This window comes from Marmota flaviventris, chromosome 2, assembly GCF_047511675.1.
Source record: "Marmota flaviventris isolate mMarFla1 chromosome 2, mMarFla1.hap1, whole genome shotgun sequence".
Taxonomy (NCBI): Eukaryota; Metazoa; Chordata; class Mammalia; order Rodentia; family Sciuridae; genus Marmota; species Marmota flaviventris.
This window is the reverse complement of record NC_092499.1, coordinates 136,434,702-136,452,541: the sequence shown is the minus strand read 5'-3', so window position 1 is coordinate 136,452,541 and position 17,840 is coordinate 136,434,702. Positions and strand designations below refer to the sequence as shown.

The 17,840-nt window shown below is 40.3% G+C and overlaps 1 protein-coding gene across 2 annotated transcripts in view; it reads right to left on the bottom strand.

The window, feature by feature from the left end:
• The window catches only part of Crtc3 (CREB regulated transcription coactivator 3), a 109,283-nt gene extending 92,565 nt beyond the window's left edge, over positions 1 to 16,718 (bottom strand). Inside the window, exons 1-2 of one of the 2 annotated variants that reach the window (XM_027920047.2) lie at positions 16,457 to 16,718; positions 5,972 to 6,070 (exon numbers count right to left, since the gene is read on the bottom strand). In XM_027920047.2, coding sequence (XP_027775848.1) covers positions 5,972 to 6,070; positions 16,457 to 16,588 — 231 coding nt within the window. In that variant the 5' untranslated portion in view covers positions 16,589 to 16,718. Of the gene's footprint in view, positions 1 to 5,971; positions 8,053 to 16,456 lie in introns of those variants that run through there. The other variant, XM_071608602.1, reaches the window with a different exon arrangement.
• Between the last annotated feature and the right edge of the window lie 1,122 nt (positions 16,719 to 17,840).

The following is a 17,840-nucleotide window of genomic DNA, read 5'->3' as shown; positions in this document are numbered from 1 at the left end:
AAGAATGTGCTTTTAGATCCTCCATTAGGAATAGAAACAATTTTCTATAACCATATTAATTATAACCAAATTAATTTTCTTTAACCATATTTAAACAGTACTAACCAGCCAATGTTATAGTAATAATCAAGTAAAATAACAAGTGTAGAAGCATTCTGTAAACTCCAAATAGTTCTACAAATACAAAAAGAGTGGACAAGAGAAACAAGTTCATTGTACATCATGGTGACTAGAATTAATAGTAATATATATCATATTAAAACTTAAAAACTGCTAAGAGTAAATTCTTATCACAAAGAAAGGATAAGGACCAAGGTAATGCAAATGTTAGTTTAATTTAGCCATTCAACTGTGTATACATACATCAAAATATGTTGTATAATGTAAATATACATACGCAATTATTTGTCTATTAAAAAATAAATATAATAAAGGAAAAAACACGTAAAGAGGAGAATTGTATATAAATAATTATATGCAGATAAACTTGAATCAAAATCTGTGCTTCTGTACCCATGTTCAGATTTGGAACCATTTCAAGACTGAAGACTCCATATTAATAATAAGATATCAATTATAATAATAAGATATCAATTTCCCCAACCTGTCCACAGAGTCTTGTAAGCCCATTTGAAATCCCTGCAGGTTTTTAAAAATAGAAATCAACAAGCTGATTCTAAAATTTTATGAATAAGTAAAGGAAATAAAATACATAAAAGCAACTTTAAAAAAGAACAAAGTTGGAGGACTCTCACCACCTGATTCTAAACTTCCTATAAAGTTACAGCAATCAGACAGTGTAGTATTAGCAAAACGATAGACAAAGAGGCCAACAGAACTGAAGATAATGTCTAAAAATAGACTCATATGTATATGGTCAATTGATTTTCAACAAACATGACAAGGCAATTCAATACAAAAGGAAAGTCTTTTCAACAGACAGTGCCAAAGCAATTCAAAACCCTATCTGCAAGGCCTCAACACATACTTTATGCCACAGAAAAAAAGATAACTCATAATTATCTACATGCAAAACCTAAGACTATAAAAATTCTAGAAAACCACATAGGAAAAAATCATAGTGAGTTACACGAAGAATTCTTATATATGGCACAAAGAGCCTAAATCACAAAAGAACGACGAAAATGATAAACAGAACTCCATCAAATGTAAAAATTCTGCTCTTCAAATTTTTATTAAGAATATGAAAAAATTTGCCACACACTGGGGAAAATAAGTGCAAAACACATATCTGATTAAAGAGCTGGTATCCAAAATATAAAAAGAACTCTCACATCTCAATAATAAGAAAATTAACAATTCAATTTAAAAACTGGAGCAAAGATCTAGAGACATTTTACCATACAAAAAGATACTCGCCATCATTAGTTATTAGGAAAATGCAAAATTAAAGCCACAAGGAGATACCACTACACATGTACTAGAAGAACCAAAATATTTAAAACTGAAATACCACCATCTCACACCTATTACAATGGCTATTACTGGGGTGGGGGGGACAAAATACAAAACATAGAAAGTTAGGACTATGGGCTAGGATGCAGAGAAACTAGAACCCTGTGTTCTACAGGTAAGAATGTGAAGTGAAGCAGCTGCTATAGCAAACACTGAGGCAGCTCCTGAGATAATTAAAACTGTACTACCACATGATCTAGCAACCCCACTTATGGGTATATGTTTAAAAGAATTGAAAACAGAATCTCAAAGAGATATTTATACACCATGTTCAGAGCAACACTGATCACTAAAACCAAGAGATGGAAAAAATCCAAGTGGGTGAATGGATAAGCAAAATGTGCTAGACACACACAATGGAATATTATTCAGCCTTAAAAAGGAAGGAAATCCTGTCACATGCTACAACATGGATGAAACTTGAGAACATTATACTAAGTAAAACAAACCAGTCACAAAAAGACAAATAGTGTATGATTCACTCAACATGAGGCACCTAGAGTAGTCAAATTCATAGAGACAGAAAGTAGAACAGTGATTGCCAGAGGTTGGGAAAGTGGGAAAAAGAACTGTTGTTTAATGAGTGCAGAGTTTCAGTTTTGTAAGATCCAAAACTTCTGGAGAGAGTTTGCACAATATGAATTTACTTAATGCCACTGAACTGTACATTTTTAAGTGATTAAGATAACAAATATGTGTTTTTTTTCCACCATAATTTTTAAAAACTGATACAGGGGCTGGGTGGTAGCTCAGTGGTAGAGTGCTTGCCTAGCACATGTGAGACCCTAGGTTCAATCCTCTGCACCACATAAAATAAATGAATAAAATAAAGCTATTAAAGAAAACTGATACATTAAGTGCTGGAAAAGATACAGAGTCACTGAAATTCTCACACCTTACTAGTGGAAATGTGAAATAACAGAGCCACTTTATTTTGGGTTGGGTGTAGGTGGCTTTTTTGTTGTTGTTTGTATGTTTTGTTTTATTGGTACTGGGAATTAAACCCAAGGGCACTCCACCACTGAGCTACATCTCCAGTTCTTTCTAATTTTTTAAAAATTTTTTTAAATTTATTTTTTAGTTTAACTGGACACAACATCTTTATTTTATTTATTTGTTTTTTTATGTGGTGCTGAGGATCGAACCCAGGGCCTCACATGTGCTAGACGAGCACTCTACCACTGAGCCACAACCCCAGCCCTAATTTTTTTATTTTTATTTTTTAGTTTTCAATGGATCTTTATTTTACTTATTTATATGTGGTGCTGAGAATTGAATCCAGCCTCACACATGCTAGGCAAGCACTCTACCACTGAGCCACAACCCCAGCCCTAATTTTTTTATTTTTATTTTTTAGTTTTCAATGGATCTTTATTTTACTTATTTATATGTGGTGCTGAGAACTGAATCCAGCCTCACACATGCTAGGCAAGCACTCTACCACTGAGCCACAACCCCAACAATTTTTTTTTTTTTTTTGAGACAGGTTCTCTCTAAATTGCTGAGATTAGCCTCCCTTTTATTATTTATTTTGAGACAGGGTCCCACTAAGCTACTGAGGATCTCACTAAATTGCTGAAGCTGGCCTCAAACTCACTATCCTCCTGCCTCAGCTTCCCAAGAAACTGGAATTATAGGTGTGTGCCACCACACCTAGCAATAGTGTCTTTATTAATAATAAAAGGTGGAAAACAATCAAAATGCCCATCAACTGATGAATAGGTAAACAAATTATATACACCCATACCACATTAGTTGGCAATAGAAGGAATGAATAACTGATAAAAGCATGTAATAGGTTGAATTATGTCCAGCCCAAAAAAATGTTTCTGGAGAACTTAAATATGTTTAAGTCCTAACCCCCAGAACCTGTGAAAGTAATTTTATTTGAAAACAGAAACTTGGCACTGAGCACACCTATAATCCCACAGACTCAGGAGGCTTGAAGCAAGAGGATTAAAAATTTGAGGCCAGCCTCAATCACTTAGGCACATCCTGCCTAAAAAATTTAAAATAAAGCAGAGGTGGGGGCAGGGGATAAAGTATCCCTAGATTCTATTGGAAGAAAGAAAGGAAGGAAGGGAGGAGAAAATAGAACCTTTGTAGATGTAATCAAGTTAAAATGAGGTCATACTGGATTGGCATGAGCCCTAATTTCGTAAGAGAAGGTATCTTTGTAAGAGAAGAAAGAGGGAGATTTGCTAACAGAGACATACAAATACACACAGAAAGACTCACACACTTTTGATTTCCAGGACAATCTGGAAAAGGCAAAACTACAGATCAGTTGTCCCCAGAGACTGAAGGTTGGGGTGGAAGTTCATTATCAAGGGACAGAAGGGAACTTTCTAGGATGGCAGACAGTTCTGCTTCTTGATTATGGTGGTAAAGATTATATGGCATAGAGTTGTAAATTGTACCCCAAAGAGATTTACTTTAAAAAAATGGGGGGGGGGGAGGAACTCCCTTTATTTCACCAGTATGTCAAAATTTTTCTGTTTGGAAGAGAATTCCTATCATGTAAGAATTCCTATTATGTAAGCATTGAAATGAAAATAATTTTAGTTATAGACTAAAATCCATTGAATAAAATAGGAAACCCCCATAAAACCATACTGGGAGATAAATAAATAAGTGTAAATTGAAAGTTTAATGAAGATCAGGAGAATGTATTGCCTCGCAAAGATGTATCACCTCATTACAAAGGGGAAAAGAGTTACTTTAGAGTGGAGAAGCGTGACAGATTCACCTTAGTTGACAGATCCACCTCAGTTAACAGGACCACTCAAAATCAGGTGCCTACTGGATATAATAACAGAAGCACTCTATGTTATTCCTGCCAAAGAGGCATAATCTGGATCTAATCACAAAGATACAACAGACAAACCCCAACTGAGGGACACTCTGCAAAATAATCTTCAAAAGTGGCAAGGTCCACAACAGTCAAAAATAAATTTTTAATGTCAAAAATAAAAGACTCAAAACTATTCCAATCAAAGAAGACTACAGACAATAATAACTAAATATCTATGATTCTGCTAGATCTTCTTAGACCCAGTTATAGAGGACAATACGAGGCTATTTGGTAAAATCTAAATGAGGTCTGAGGATTAGATGGTAATAATGCATGGCTATTAATATTTTTTGATGGCTATATTTAGTTATATAGGACAACATCCTTGCTTCTAGGATACAACTTAAATATTCTGGAGTTACAGGGCATCACATCAGCAACTTATTCTCAAAGGGAAAATGTTATTAGTACTATACTCTCAATTTTTCTGTAAGTTTACAATTGTTTCAAAGTAAAAAAAAACAGTACAGGTTAAGTATTCTTTATACAAAATGCCTGAAACTAGAAGTGTCTAAGATTTCAGAACTTTCCAGAATTTAGAATGCAAATATAGATCTAGCCAGCTGAACATCCTTAATTCAAAATTCTGAAATCCAAAATGCTCCAAAATACTTCAGATTATCTCTGAAAAAGTGAGCACAGTTTCTACAACAAAGACAGTGTTTTAAAAATGGAAAGGCATCCAAAGGAATCAAGTTTTGCTTCACCTTAAAGGCTGACACCAAATCTTAAGTTATGTGATTAGAATGACAGGCTCCTACTTTTTCAGAGACTGAGATATCAGAGTGGGTCCAATTCAGATCTTAACAACAGTATCAGAATACCATTGTCTGAAACATTGATTCCACATTGTTTTGCATGAGGCTCTTGAAGTAAATGATTAAAGCATGTGATGACGCTGCACTAAGCTAGAGGCAATACAGACCACTTATCTATGCCTTAGACCTACCCTGTCCAACAAGGTAGCCATTAGTCACATGAAGATAGGAAAATACGGTTAATCCAGACTGAAAAGTGCTTTAAGTGTAAAGTACACAATAGATTTCAAAGACTTAGTACAAAAAAAAGCATGTGAAACATCTCATATTTTTTATGTTGATTTACATGTTGAAATGATCATATTTTGGACATATTAGGTTAAACAATTATTCAAATTATTTAAATGATATTAAAATTAATTCTATGGTTTATTTTTTTTTAGTGTGGCTATTAGAAAATTCCAAATTACATTTGTGGTTAATATTATTTTTTATTTTTATTTTTATAAGATTTTTTTTTACCTTTATTTACTTATTTATTTTTTATATGGTACTGAGGATCGAACCCAGGGCCTCACACATGCTAGGCAAGCACTCTATCGCTGAGCCACAACCCCAGCCCCATTATTTTTTATTTTTTTGCAGTGCTAGAGGTGAAACCCAGGATCTAGAGCATGTTTGATAGTGCTGTCTTTGGTCATTTGTGAAATAATATTACTTGTACTATAGGAACTACAAAAGAGAATATTGATAGAATTCCAAGAAAAAGACTAAACTGTATATAGGCCCAGTTTATCCTTCAAAATCTAATCTTTTTAGAGATAATCTTTGCCTAACTTTTTACACTCCATTCAGCGTCAAAAAAGTACATATCTGAAAGTACCTGAAACTCTGAGGCACTGCTCCGCAGCTGGCTCACATTTGGTAAGGATCCTCCATGATACTGTGTAAGGCGCAGTTGCTGAAGCTTCTGAAACTGAACCTGGAAACAAAACAATTTCAAGACTGTTCAGAGATGACAGCAAGCATCAAAATGCGTTATTTTGTAGTGGAAAAGTCCAAGAATGAGTCTTGGTTTCAGTTTCTTCTCTACTTAAATGAACATAACCTTCAAGTTTCCGGTGCTTTCTGGTATTTGATTACTTCTCCATTTTTGGAAAGAACCTACCCATGATCCAAATGTCACCTGCCAGGACAGTAAGGTACTCTTGCAAGGTCTTTGAGTGTATAAGTGTAGTCATTGAGGCATAATCTTTAACAATAACAAAGAATTTCTTAAAAACTAAGCCATTATCTACAACCCTTATTCCATGCTCTTTCCCAGTCTCCATTTACACTCATTTGAAGTAACTCATATTTGAGATCATAAGTACAATTTTGCACCCTTACATTACAAACTTTTCTATGTCAACAGATAATCTTGTTTTTTTTTTCTTTTCCTTTTTTGAGGGTATCACTGAAACAATACTCAGCCTTTTTTTTTTTTTTTTTGAAACAGGGTTTTGCTAAATTGCTGAGGTTGGCTTCCAATTTTCAATCTTCCCACCTCATTATCCCAAGAGTCACTAGGATTATAGGCATGCCCCTATATGTGCCTGGCTACACAATCATTTTTTGTAGCCATATAATATTTCTTCTTCTGAATCACTGCCTTAGAACATATTCCAAAGAGCAATTACTAAATCTCTAGATATGGATTGTTGGTTGTTTTTTTTTTTTGTACTAGAGATTGAACTCAGGGGCACTCAACCCCTGCGCCACATCCCCAGCCCTATTTTGTATTTTATTTAGAGACAGGGTCACACTGAGTTGCTCAGTGTCTCTTAGTTGTTGAGGCTGGCTTTCAACTTGTGGTCCACTTGCCTCAGCCTCCTGAGCCACTGGGATTATAGGAGCGCACCACCATCACACCTGGCCTGGATTTTTTTCTTTTTAACTTTCTTTTTTTTTTTTTTTCTTTACTGGTGCATTACAGTTATACGTAATCATGGGATTTACTATTACATATTCATTCATGCTCACAATATAATATAATTTACCAATATCACTCCCCAGTATCCCACCCCTGGTTCCCTCCTTGCCTCCCTCTCCTTGGTCCCTTTCCTCTACAGATCTCCAAATCTACCCTGAATATGGATTTTTGTGAAGGAGGCCAAGTCAGTAGGTATAAAATGGTACCCCACTGATTTAATAAGCCTTTCTTCTATAAGTTCTTTCTTATATTTCTTTACAAAAGGCAGTAAACTAATTACAATTCTTAAAAACCCCAAAGTAATCCAGTCTGGTCTTATGAATTCTATTTCTAAAGTAATAAATTAGCTCTGTGGTTATATAACCCTTGGTACTTATAATTCATATAGGAAGAAAGAGGTCATAGATGAGAGCCTGAGGCAGATTTTGACTCTTTCATTACTGTTTATTAATAATAATAAAAACTACCAGATCTGAGCTCCTAGGATGGATGGGGTGCTGTCCTCGTATGCTTTGCCCACTTCGTCCCTAACCTTCCCTAAAACCATGCAAGGGAGAGTGCATTACTCTGTTTTTTACTGACCTGGGGTCCCAGACTCAAGGAAGTTCAGTGACTTGCTCAAGGTCAAGCCACAGTTACCTCACTCAAAGCTCACGTTCCTATTTCGGCCATATTCTTTTCCTTTCTCCCATTTCTCTCAGCAACTTCACTACTTACAGACTCACAAAAAGGCCAGTGAACTAAATGTACTGCTGAGCCTATAAAGCTCTCTGATTTTAAAAAATATTTATCATGAAAAATTTCAAATACATACAAAATAGAGATGAATACAATGAAACCCCACCTGTCCATCTTAAAGCTTCAATGATTGTCAAGTTAGGTTCAATCTTATTTCTTCTTTACCCCATCCATTACCCACTGAAAGAAATCCCAGATAGCTGTCGTGGTGGGGCACACATGTAATTCCAGCAACTCAGGAGGCTGAGGCAGGAGGATTTAAGTTTGAGGTCAGCCTCAACAACTTAGTGAGAGCCTTTCTCAAAATTAAAAATAAAAAGGACTGGGGGTGCTGGGGATGTGGCTCAAGTGGTAGCGCACTTGCCTGGCATGCGTGCGGCCCGGGTTCAATCCTCAGCACCACAAACAAACAAAGATGTTGTGTCTGCTGAAAACTAAAAAATAAATATTAAAAATTCTCTCTCTCTCTCTCTCAAAAAAAAAATAAATAAATAAATAAATAAAAGACTGGGGATATAGCTCAGTGGTAAAGTGCCTGTGGGTTCAATCCCCAGCAGAAAAAAAGAAAGAAAGAAAGTAAGAAATGAAATCCCAGACATTTTATCATTCCATATTTCAATATGTACCTGTTTGGAAATTTTTTTTTTTTAAAGAGAGAGGGAGAGGGAGAGAGAGAGAGAGAATTTTAATATTTTATTTTTTTTAGTTTTTGGCGGACACAACATCTTTGTTTGTATGTGGTGCTGAGGATCGAACCCGGGCCGCACGCATGCCAGGCGAGCGCGCTACCGCTTGAGCCACATCCCCAGCCCTTGTTTGGAAATCTTAAAAGCATATAAAATTCTTTGGTATCTTTAACTTCCTTATACCCATAGTATCTGATTTCTCCAACATACGACAGAGGGAGATAGTTATAATATATTAATCAAAATCCAGATCTCAGAGTCAAATATGAGAAAGAGAACATGGCAAGCTTTTCCCACCTGTGAGCTGAGTTATAAGTCTCTCAGCCTTCAATCTTAACATTCTAAAAGCATTTACCAGAAACATTTGACTCCATCCATCCTTGAAATTCTCCAAACAAAACTCTTGAACACCTTGATCTAAAGCCTTTGATTCCTTCTTCAAAGGATCAATCAATCCATTTATTCACTTGTATAAAAACTTTAACTGTGTGTCAGTAAGTAGAATGCCAGGCACTGGCTTACTAAAATGATCATATGCCAAAGTTCCTGCCCTCAGAAAGTTCTCACAAAAGCTTCAACCCTTACCCCAAAACCTCAATACTTCAACCAAGCTAAATTCTAACTCCAGTTAAGTACCTGCCTTCAACTGAGCTCAAGGCCCTCTCACAGTGCCCCATTCCTGCTCTCCCTCTCAAGGGGCCTATTTCCAGAGACTGTTGCCCTATAGTATAAAGAACACTGAATTTGGAATCTAAATACCTGACCTTGTAACCTAGAGCTTTCATGTAGTTGGCCAAATTATTCTGGTGCCTCCTTCATAAAGAATTAAGAGAGAAAAGACATAGCCAGGCACAATGGTGCACACCTATAATCCCAACAGCTCAGGAGGCTGAGGCAGGAGGATCACGAATTCAAAGCCAGCCTAAGCAACTTAACAAGGCCCTAAGCAACCCAGTGAGACCCTGTCTCTAAAAAAAAAAAAAATTAAAAAGGGCTTGGGATGTGGCTCAGTGGCTAAGCACCCTGGCTTCAATCCCTGGTACCAAAATAAATAAATAAATAAATAACATGATATGTAAAGCCCTGGACAACTTCTCAAACCAGCTAAAACTTTGAGTTATATTTATATTTTCCTCTTTTGAAATTTAGAATCACTGAGCTAAAGAAACTTGAGTCTGTATTCAACATCTTCATATTCACAGATGATTGAAAATGAAGACTAAAAAATGATTAGCCTAAGATAGAGGTCACAGACTGACAGCCTAGACAGAGTTCTGCTTGAACCACAAGATGTTAACCCACTCAATGTTTTAAATTTCAATTTTTAAAAAGTAGAAGACTGCATAAAAATCTAGACTTCCAACTTCTCTTGACTGAAAGTTCAAAAACACTGAATCTATATGCTTGCATGGCAACACTGGATAGAGCCCCAAAGTATCAAGTGGCTCGGACAGGGCTTGGGTTGTCCTGTTTGCCCAAATCCAAGGCATACTCTATTATTCCTCCATTATGGCCAGGATAATCCACCATTTATCATCTCATTCCTGGCCCCTCTACTCATTTTCCTTACAGACCTCAGCTTATAACTTGAGTTAGGAACCTATGGTCACACACTTCAGCGGAATTTCTTTAAATACCTATATTAAATGAGTCCAAAGCCTCCCAAATTCCTTTCTAGAAAAGTCTCACAATAGGGCTGGGTTTGTGGCTCAGCGGTAGAGCGTTCATCTAGCACGTTCGAGGCCCCGAGTTCAATCCTCAGCACCACACAAAAATAAATAAATAAAATAAAGGTATTGTGTCCAACTACTTCTAAAAAAGTAAATTTAAATAAACAAAATAAAGGAATTGTGTCTAACCAAAAATAAATAAATATTTAAAAAAAAAAAAAGAAAAGTCTCACAATAGCAACACAATTCCAGTCAAAATTCCAGCAAGAGGGCTAAGGGTAGAGCCCAGTGGTAGAGCACATGCTTAGCATGCTTGAGGCTGAGGCCCTGAGTTCAATACCCAGCACCAAGATCAAACAACAACAAAAAGCAAATCTTTTTTATTGAAATTGATGAGATCATTCTAAAATTATAGATATGCAAATGATCTAACTAAAATAACCAAAGCAATTTTTAAAAAGAGCTAAACTGGAGGACAAACTGATTTCAAGACTTACTATAAAGTTACATAAGCAATCCAGAGAGTGTGCTATTATCAAAAAGAGAGATCTATATACCAATGAAACAGAAGAGAGTACAAAAATAGACTCTCACATATATGGCCAACTGATCTTTTACCAAACTGCCACAGCAACTCAATAGGGACAGAAAAGACTTTTCAACAAATGCTGCTGAAACAACTGAATGTCCTTGTGGGGGACATTTTTGAGTATACTGGCATTCAACATGACAGGCAGATTCAAACCCTAGCTCTGCCATTTACCAGCCATGTAACCTCTCCAAATCTCTAGATACTCCTCCACAAAACGAAGGAAATTCTCAATACAGACTAGAGGGTCATTCTCAGGACTATAGGAGATAACACAAAGGGATTAGCCCAGTGCCCACCAAAGGACAGCACTCAATATTTAGCCCAAACCTAATCTTTCTAGTCTTCTCTGTCCATTTTTCTCTCAGAGGCCTCACTATTCTATAATATTTCTATGGTTTATTTACTTTAATATAAAAATAATGGTTTTTCCAGCTAGACATGTTAGCCAACACCCGTAATCCCAGTGACTTGGGAGGTAAGGCAGGAGCATCCCAAATTCAAGGCCAATCTGGGCAATTTAGGGAGACCTTGTCTCAAAATAAAATAAAAAGGGCTGGGGGTGTGACTCATTGGCAGAAAGGCTCTGGGTTCCATTCCCAGAACCACAAAATAATGATGATGATGACAACTACAACAACAACAATGATAATGATGATGATGATGATGATGATGATGATGATGATGATGATGTTGTTTCCCAAATATTCAAACCAAATTAACATTCCATGTTGACGTGCTGAGTTTATCCTGTAGTTTTTTCAACACAAGCTGCCTTTCACAGCCAAACTTCTTGAACAGTTTCCAACCTGTCTCCATTTTCTCCAATCCTCAGAGCCTCACAATGAACCTTCTACCAAGCATCATGTAAATGCTGTGGCTCTCACCAAAGTTACCAGTGACCTCCACATGGCTAGACCAAAAGACATATCCTCCTCATGTCAGTTCAAGTCAGCAGCACTGGGCACAGCTGGCCCACTTCTCTCCTCTTCACAATAATCCTTCTGGTGTTCCCCACCCCTGCCTCTCTGGTTGTCCTTCAGTCTTCTTTGCTGGGTCCTCCTCCTCTACTTCCCCTTTAAATGGTGGGGCTCCTTGGGTTTCTCCTAGGTCCTCTTCTATGTTTTACTTCATAGGAAGGAAACAAATTCGAATGCCTACAGTTGCCAAGTAGAAAAGATAAGCAAGTAAAGAAGTCTGGAATCATGAGGAATATCATAGGGAGTGGCAGGTACTGTGGCAAACTGAAGACCACATACATGCCCTATCTAAAGGGGCAGCCAATATTCAGCTCCCAGCAATTGCTGCCATGTAGAAATGTGGGGTGTGTCACTAAATGATCTCATTTTTCAAAAGAAGCCAGAGTCTAGATTTTAATGTAAAATCCCAATACTCATTGCTGGTCCTAATAAAAAAAACAAAACACAACACAAAAACAACAACAACAAAAATCTACATTTGGGGCTAAAGAGAACAAAAATAAGAATACATGAGAAAGCCAGAAATAAGATGCAGCAATATCTGTTTTACAAATTCTTCATAGGCATCTGAATTTCCTGTGGCTACACACCAAAGACCCCCAAATTTGTATGGTTAACCCAGCCTTCCCTCCTGAGCCCCAGGACCAGTTAAACAACTGCCTGCTGAACCATCTCCACTTACTGGCCTCACAGGCACCGCAAACTCAATATCCCCTCACAGACCAACCCTGCTGCCAGTGTCCGCTTAATGAAGGACACCCTGAAATGGCTTATGCCTAAGGCTAGGAAATCACTCTTGAGCCCTCCTTTCTTACTTCTCCCATTCGTTCACCAAATCTGGTCCTTTGTACTTCCTAAGTATCAATCTGTTCCCCTCTCTTCTCATCACTACTACCCTAGTGGATGCTACCAACACATCTCCTAGACAAATATGGTAGTTTCTCTGCAGCTACCTCTTCCTTGATTCTAGCCACCATTATGGAGTTAGAAGGATCTTTTGAAAATGTAAATCTCCCTTGTTTCACCTCTTAAATGACCTCCCATTGTCCTTAGGATCAACTCCCAAATCCCATCTCTACAGTCTGATCCCTGAAAAGTCTCCAGTCCCATCTGAAATCACCCTCCTCATTCCCCCATGAACCTCCATTCTCTGTGCCTGCAACACTCCCTCCCTTAACACATACACCTTTGAATGCCTTCCCCATGCCCTCTGATCCTTCAGGCCATCAGAAGAGGCGAGGACTCTCATACCATACAAGCCCAGAGTTCTATCTACTTCCGTTTGTGTATCATTTATCAAAATGTGGCCTTTTTTGTTAAATGTCTTCCCCACTAGATCCTAAAATCCATCACAAGACTGATTTGCTCACTCACTACTATATATCCCCAATGACCATTATAATCTCTGGAACATACTAGGGACTCAGTATTTGTTGAACAAACTAATAAGATCTTTAAAGGGAAGCACCATGTCTTTACCCCCTACACACACACACACACACACATTATTAACTACATAATTATTACTCAAATGCTAACAAATAAATACATTAATGAATGAACAACACGATAAATAGTCTTTCCCCTGACATACCTGCCTCCACTTCCTTCCCATCCCAGGTACCATCTTGGAAAGAATCCTCCTACCACTCCCTTCTCAAAAATCTCCCAATATATCCTGGGCTGGGGATGTGGCTCAAGCGGTAGCACGCTCGCCTGGCATGCGTGCGGCCCGGGTTCGATCCTCAGCACCACATACAAAGATGTTGTGTCCACCGATAACTAAAAAATAAATATTAAAAAAAATATATATATATATTTAAAAAAAAAAAAATCTCCCAATATATCCTGATAAGGCTGAACCTCTAAAGCTAGAATAGAAAAAAATAATAATAATAATCTAGTTCATCCCACCTACTTGGAGAACAGGATTTAAGACCAACTCTGAAGGGATCGGCTATGATTATAAGAAGACAAACTTGAAGTCCAACACAAGCTCAGAGTAGAAATTAGAGTATTTAGATCAATTAGTGATGTCTATCCCCCTGATTACTGTGCCTGACATGGGTTAATAATAGAAGGTCAGGATATTGCCAACCAATTTATGAACTAGATAGATTCTTTTCTAGTTAGCATCTTTGGAGTTTTGGATGTTATAGATACATGCTTGGGGACCTGAGTTTTCTATAAGAAGTATTTCAGTTTTGTGATTTCTTTATGAAAATAACCCTTAAAATTTTTAAATCAGTAAAAATTAGTAGGCAAATTCAATGTAATCATTTGCATGTTTATGAATATAATGGATCCAACTACTAATATTTTTCCTGCAATTGGTGAGGGAAAAAAAACAAGAAGAATTAACATGTAAATGACTCTCTGTACTGAACAAAGGGTAAAGTAGCATCATAATTAAAATAAAATAATGACTGAATTATCACATGGGTCATAGTTATTTACGCGTGCTAAATTCACAATATTCACACTGATAGCTTCAATTCAGTATAGCAAAGTAGCTTTCGTCACATTAATGTTAATTTGGATTTACTGCATTTGTAACACACATTTTGGTTTATGGATGCTCACAGCTATAAGCAAAGGACTTTATATATGAGTTTATGCTTGAACATACAGGAGTAATATAATCAAACTAATTTAAATTAACACTGAGGATCTGTGGAAAAAAATTTTGCCTTTAGGAGTCTGAGCCAGACCAGGCACCATGATACATGTCTGTAATTTCAGGAAACTGGGAGGCTAAAGCAGGAGGCTTGCCAGTTCAAGGCCAGCCTCAGCAATTTAGCAGGAATCTAAGCAACTTAGTGAAATCATTTCTCAAAAAACAAAAAAGGGCTGGAGATGTAGTTCAGTGATAAAGGGCCCCTGGGTTCAATCCCTAGTACTAAAAAACAAGAGTCCGAACCAGGCTCATGGATACACACTATACTCCCACCCAGTTACTAGGGAGGCAGAGACAGGAGGATCATAAGTTTGAGGCCCATCTGGGCAACTCAGTGAGACCCAGTCTCAAAATAAAACTGAAAAAAGGATAGGGATGTATCTCTAGGTAGAGTGTTTGCCTAGCGTATGTGTGAGGGCCTGGTTCAATCCCTAGTTCTGCAAAAATAAAAAAAAAAGAAAGTCTATATATTACTCATGACCTCACCGATGAGAGGGGATTTATGAATTGGGTGGGAGACTGGTTTCAGACATGCACATTGCATGTATTTGTACATAAACTATATAAATATCTATATAACACATAACAGCACAGACCTCAGTCTTCATCTACCCAGTTTTTTCAATCTGCTCCAAGTTTGTCAAACACATCCCCCAATCTAACCAAGGTCACAAATGTAAATGCCTATGGATACCAGCCCATAATGAATGAAGCTGATCAGGGCATGAGAAAAAAATTTCTTGAAATACTGGGCCTTCTCTATCCATAGATAGATAGATAGAAGCTAGAGATATACATTATTTTTTTTTCTCAGTGTGATAGAAACGTAAGTACAGAAAATATTTTACTTTCCTCTGAACTTCACTAAAACACTATAATAAATATGATAAATGGCCTCAGCATGGGGGACCTGCTTGGGGGACTGAAACAGGGAATGTTGTGAACTATAACAAACTAGGGTTCATGCTCCATTTGAGAGAGAAAACCACCACCCAGCAGGGTATTGTCACAGGAGAATTCAGGATTAGTGTTATCAGCTCTTCCAAACTTTAATAGAAATAAATAAGTAAATTTAGATTTTATGTGGAAATCTCCCAATGAAAAAAAAATCTGGCAACAAATTCAAAGTTTTTCCCCAAACACTACGCTGACCAAAAAAAGTAACTCTTCAGCCAGAGATCAAGAGACCACCAGTTTGCAACTCTGCTGGCAGTTCTGCTTTGGGCTCCCCACTTCACCCCTGGCCCTCAGCATCTACACATCCTCCCTGTGGTCCTTCAAGGTCAGCACTCAGGATCCTCAAGGCCTGCACCGCCCATGCTGACCCTCTTCTGGCGCTGGCACTCCTGTTGGCTCTCCATCTTCCTCTGCTGCAATCCAGTCACCTAACCTTGCCAGGTGTTAGTCCTTGCTAGAGCCTTATTTATTCCTCTGGGTGCCTGTCATTCATCAGCCACTCTGTGCACCTTGTCAGTCCACACTAAATATCTAGTGCTGAACAAAGCAAACTGGATCTAATAAAATGCCTTCAAAGCAAAGGAGGAAAGTCACAAACTCGACAGACTCGCATCGTGGTACCAAGACCCCACGCTACCACGGGGTGGGCCCTGGATTTACTGCTGTGTGCACCAAGCTCCCCTGATGGAGCGTGTGGGACCCTCGGGCCCCGCGGCCTTCCACGCCACAGTCCAGGAGGGCTGGCTATGGTGGGTGACCAAGCAGTGAGAAGCCCCACTGCCCCGGCTCCGTCTGGCCTCCGCGCCTTTTGCTATTTCCTCTCCGCGCTCCAGGTCACCCTCCGGTTCAGGCAGCCCTCACACCGCCGCCGGACTCCACGGAGCCGGCCCCTTCTCCGACCCCAGCACCCAGGCGGGCGACCCTCCCACTCCTCGGAGATGGCAAATGGCAAGCGGGTGTCGGAAGGCTGGGTAGCGCCGAGGCCGCGGCCGCCCCGGCGCGGCCCCCGCGCGGCCCCGCAGTCGTCTCAGCCCCTCGACCTCTCACCCGCCGCGCGGGTCCCGCCCGCGCCCGCTTCGCTGCGCCGCCGGGGCCTCACCCGCGACAGGGTGAGGTCGGTCATGAGCTGCTCGAAGGCCCGCGTCTCCTCGGCCTGCCGCTGCGTGTGCAGCGCGATCTTCTCACTGAACTTCCGCGGGTTGGCGCTGCCCGAGCCCGGCGAGGCGGCCATGGCGCGGGCCCCGCGCTGGCAGGAGGCGAGACCGCAGGCGCGGGCCTGCGCCTCGACCCACCCGTCCGTCCGCAGGCCACCCAAGCCGCCGCCCGAAGCCAGTCGTCCGGCGCGACCCGGCAGAGGAGCCGCCGCGGCCCCGGAGCCAGCGAGCGGCAGCGAGCGCACTGAGGCCCGCCCCGCGCCGGGCCCCGCCCCGCCCTGCCCTCGGCGCGCCCGGCCTCCCGCCGCCCGCCTGCCTCCCGCCTCCGGCCGGGCCGCGCGCCGGCAGCCCGGCCCTGCGCGGGCGGACCGAGGGCCTCGCCGGTGCTCTGGAGCCTGGCTCAGGACCCGCAGCCTCTGGAGACCCGGAGAGCGGAGCAGAAGGGAGCCGGTGTGCGGCAGCCGCTGGGGACCACTCCGCTGCCACTCCCCAGCCTCAGGGATGGCCCTTGGATTGACGTGCCTCGTTTAGAAGAGTTTTGTCCGTATCCCACCCTCCTCGGGCGACCCCGATTTAACTTCACGGGTGAAACTTGGGCGACCTAACCTTGAATGAGCCTTTTCCTCAACCCTCGCGTTGGGGGCGCGCTGATTCAGCGCAGGGCCTAAAGTCTACCACCGGTCCTCCTCCTGTGCCCGCTTCCCTCCGTGTTTCCCAGGAAGGCCGCCTTGGAGCTGGAGCCACCCCACCACTACCACCAAATCTTCCCCAACCTGGATCTCACTTTTGCACAAACACCCTCCGGCCGGGCGCAACCCTTTCCGTCCGCAGCCCTGGCCCATTTCCCAGGTTCTTTCCCAAGTGACCCTATGGCCTCTCCAAACCCCAGCTTCTGCAACATGCCAACCTCACTTTTTAAAACCAGCCCAGTGGCCTCAGCTGATTTCCCCTTCTTCAGTACAGAAACTGCTCTCATAAATGTTGATGTGTATAAAAATGTCCTTGCGGGGGCGGGGAAGGGGGGGGATGAGGTCGTGGCTCAGAGGTAGTGCGCTTGCCTAGCATACATGAGGCACTGGGTTCGATCCTTAGCACCATATAAATATAAAATAAAGATATTGTGCCCACCTATAACTAAAAAATAAATATTAAAAAAATGACCTTGGGGGGTTGGGGATGTGGCTCAAGCAGTAACGCACTCGCCTGGCACTCGCCTGGCATGCGCGGGGCGCTGGGTTCTATCCTCAGCACCACATAAAAATAAAATAAAGATGTTGTGTCCACCGAAAACTAAAAAAATAAATATTAAAAAATTCTCTCTCTCTTTAA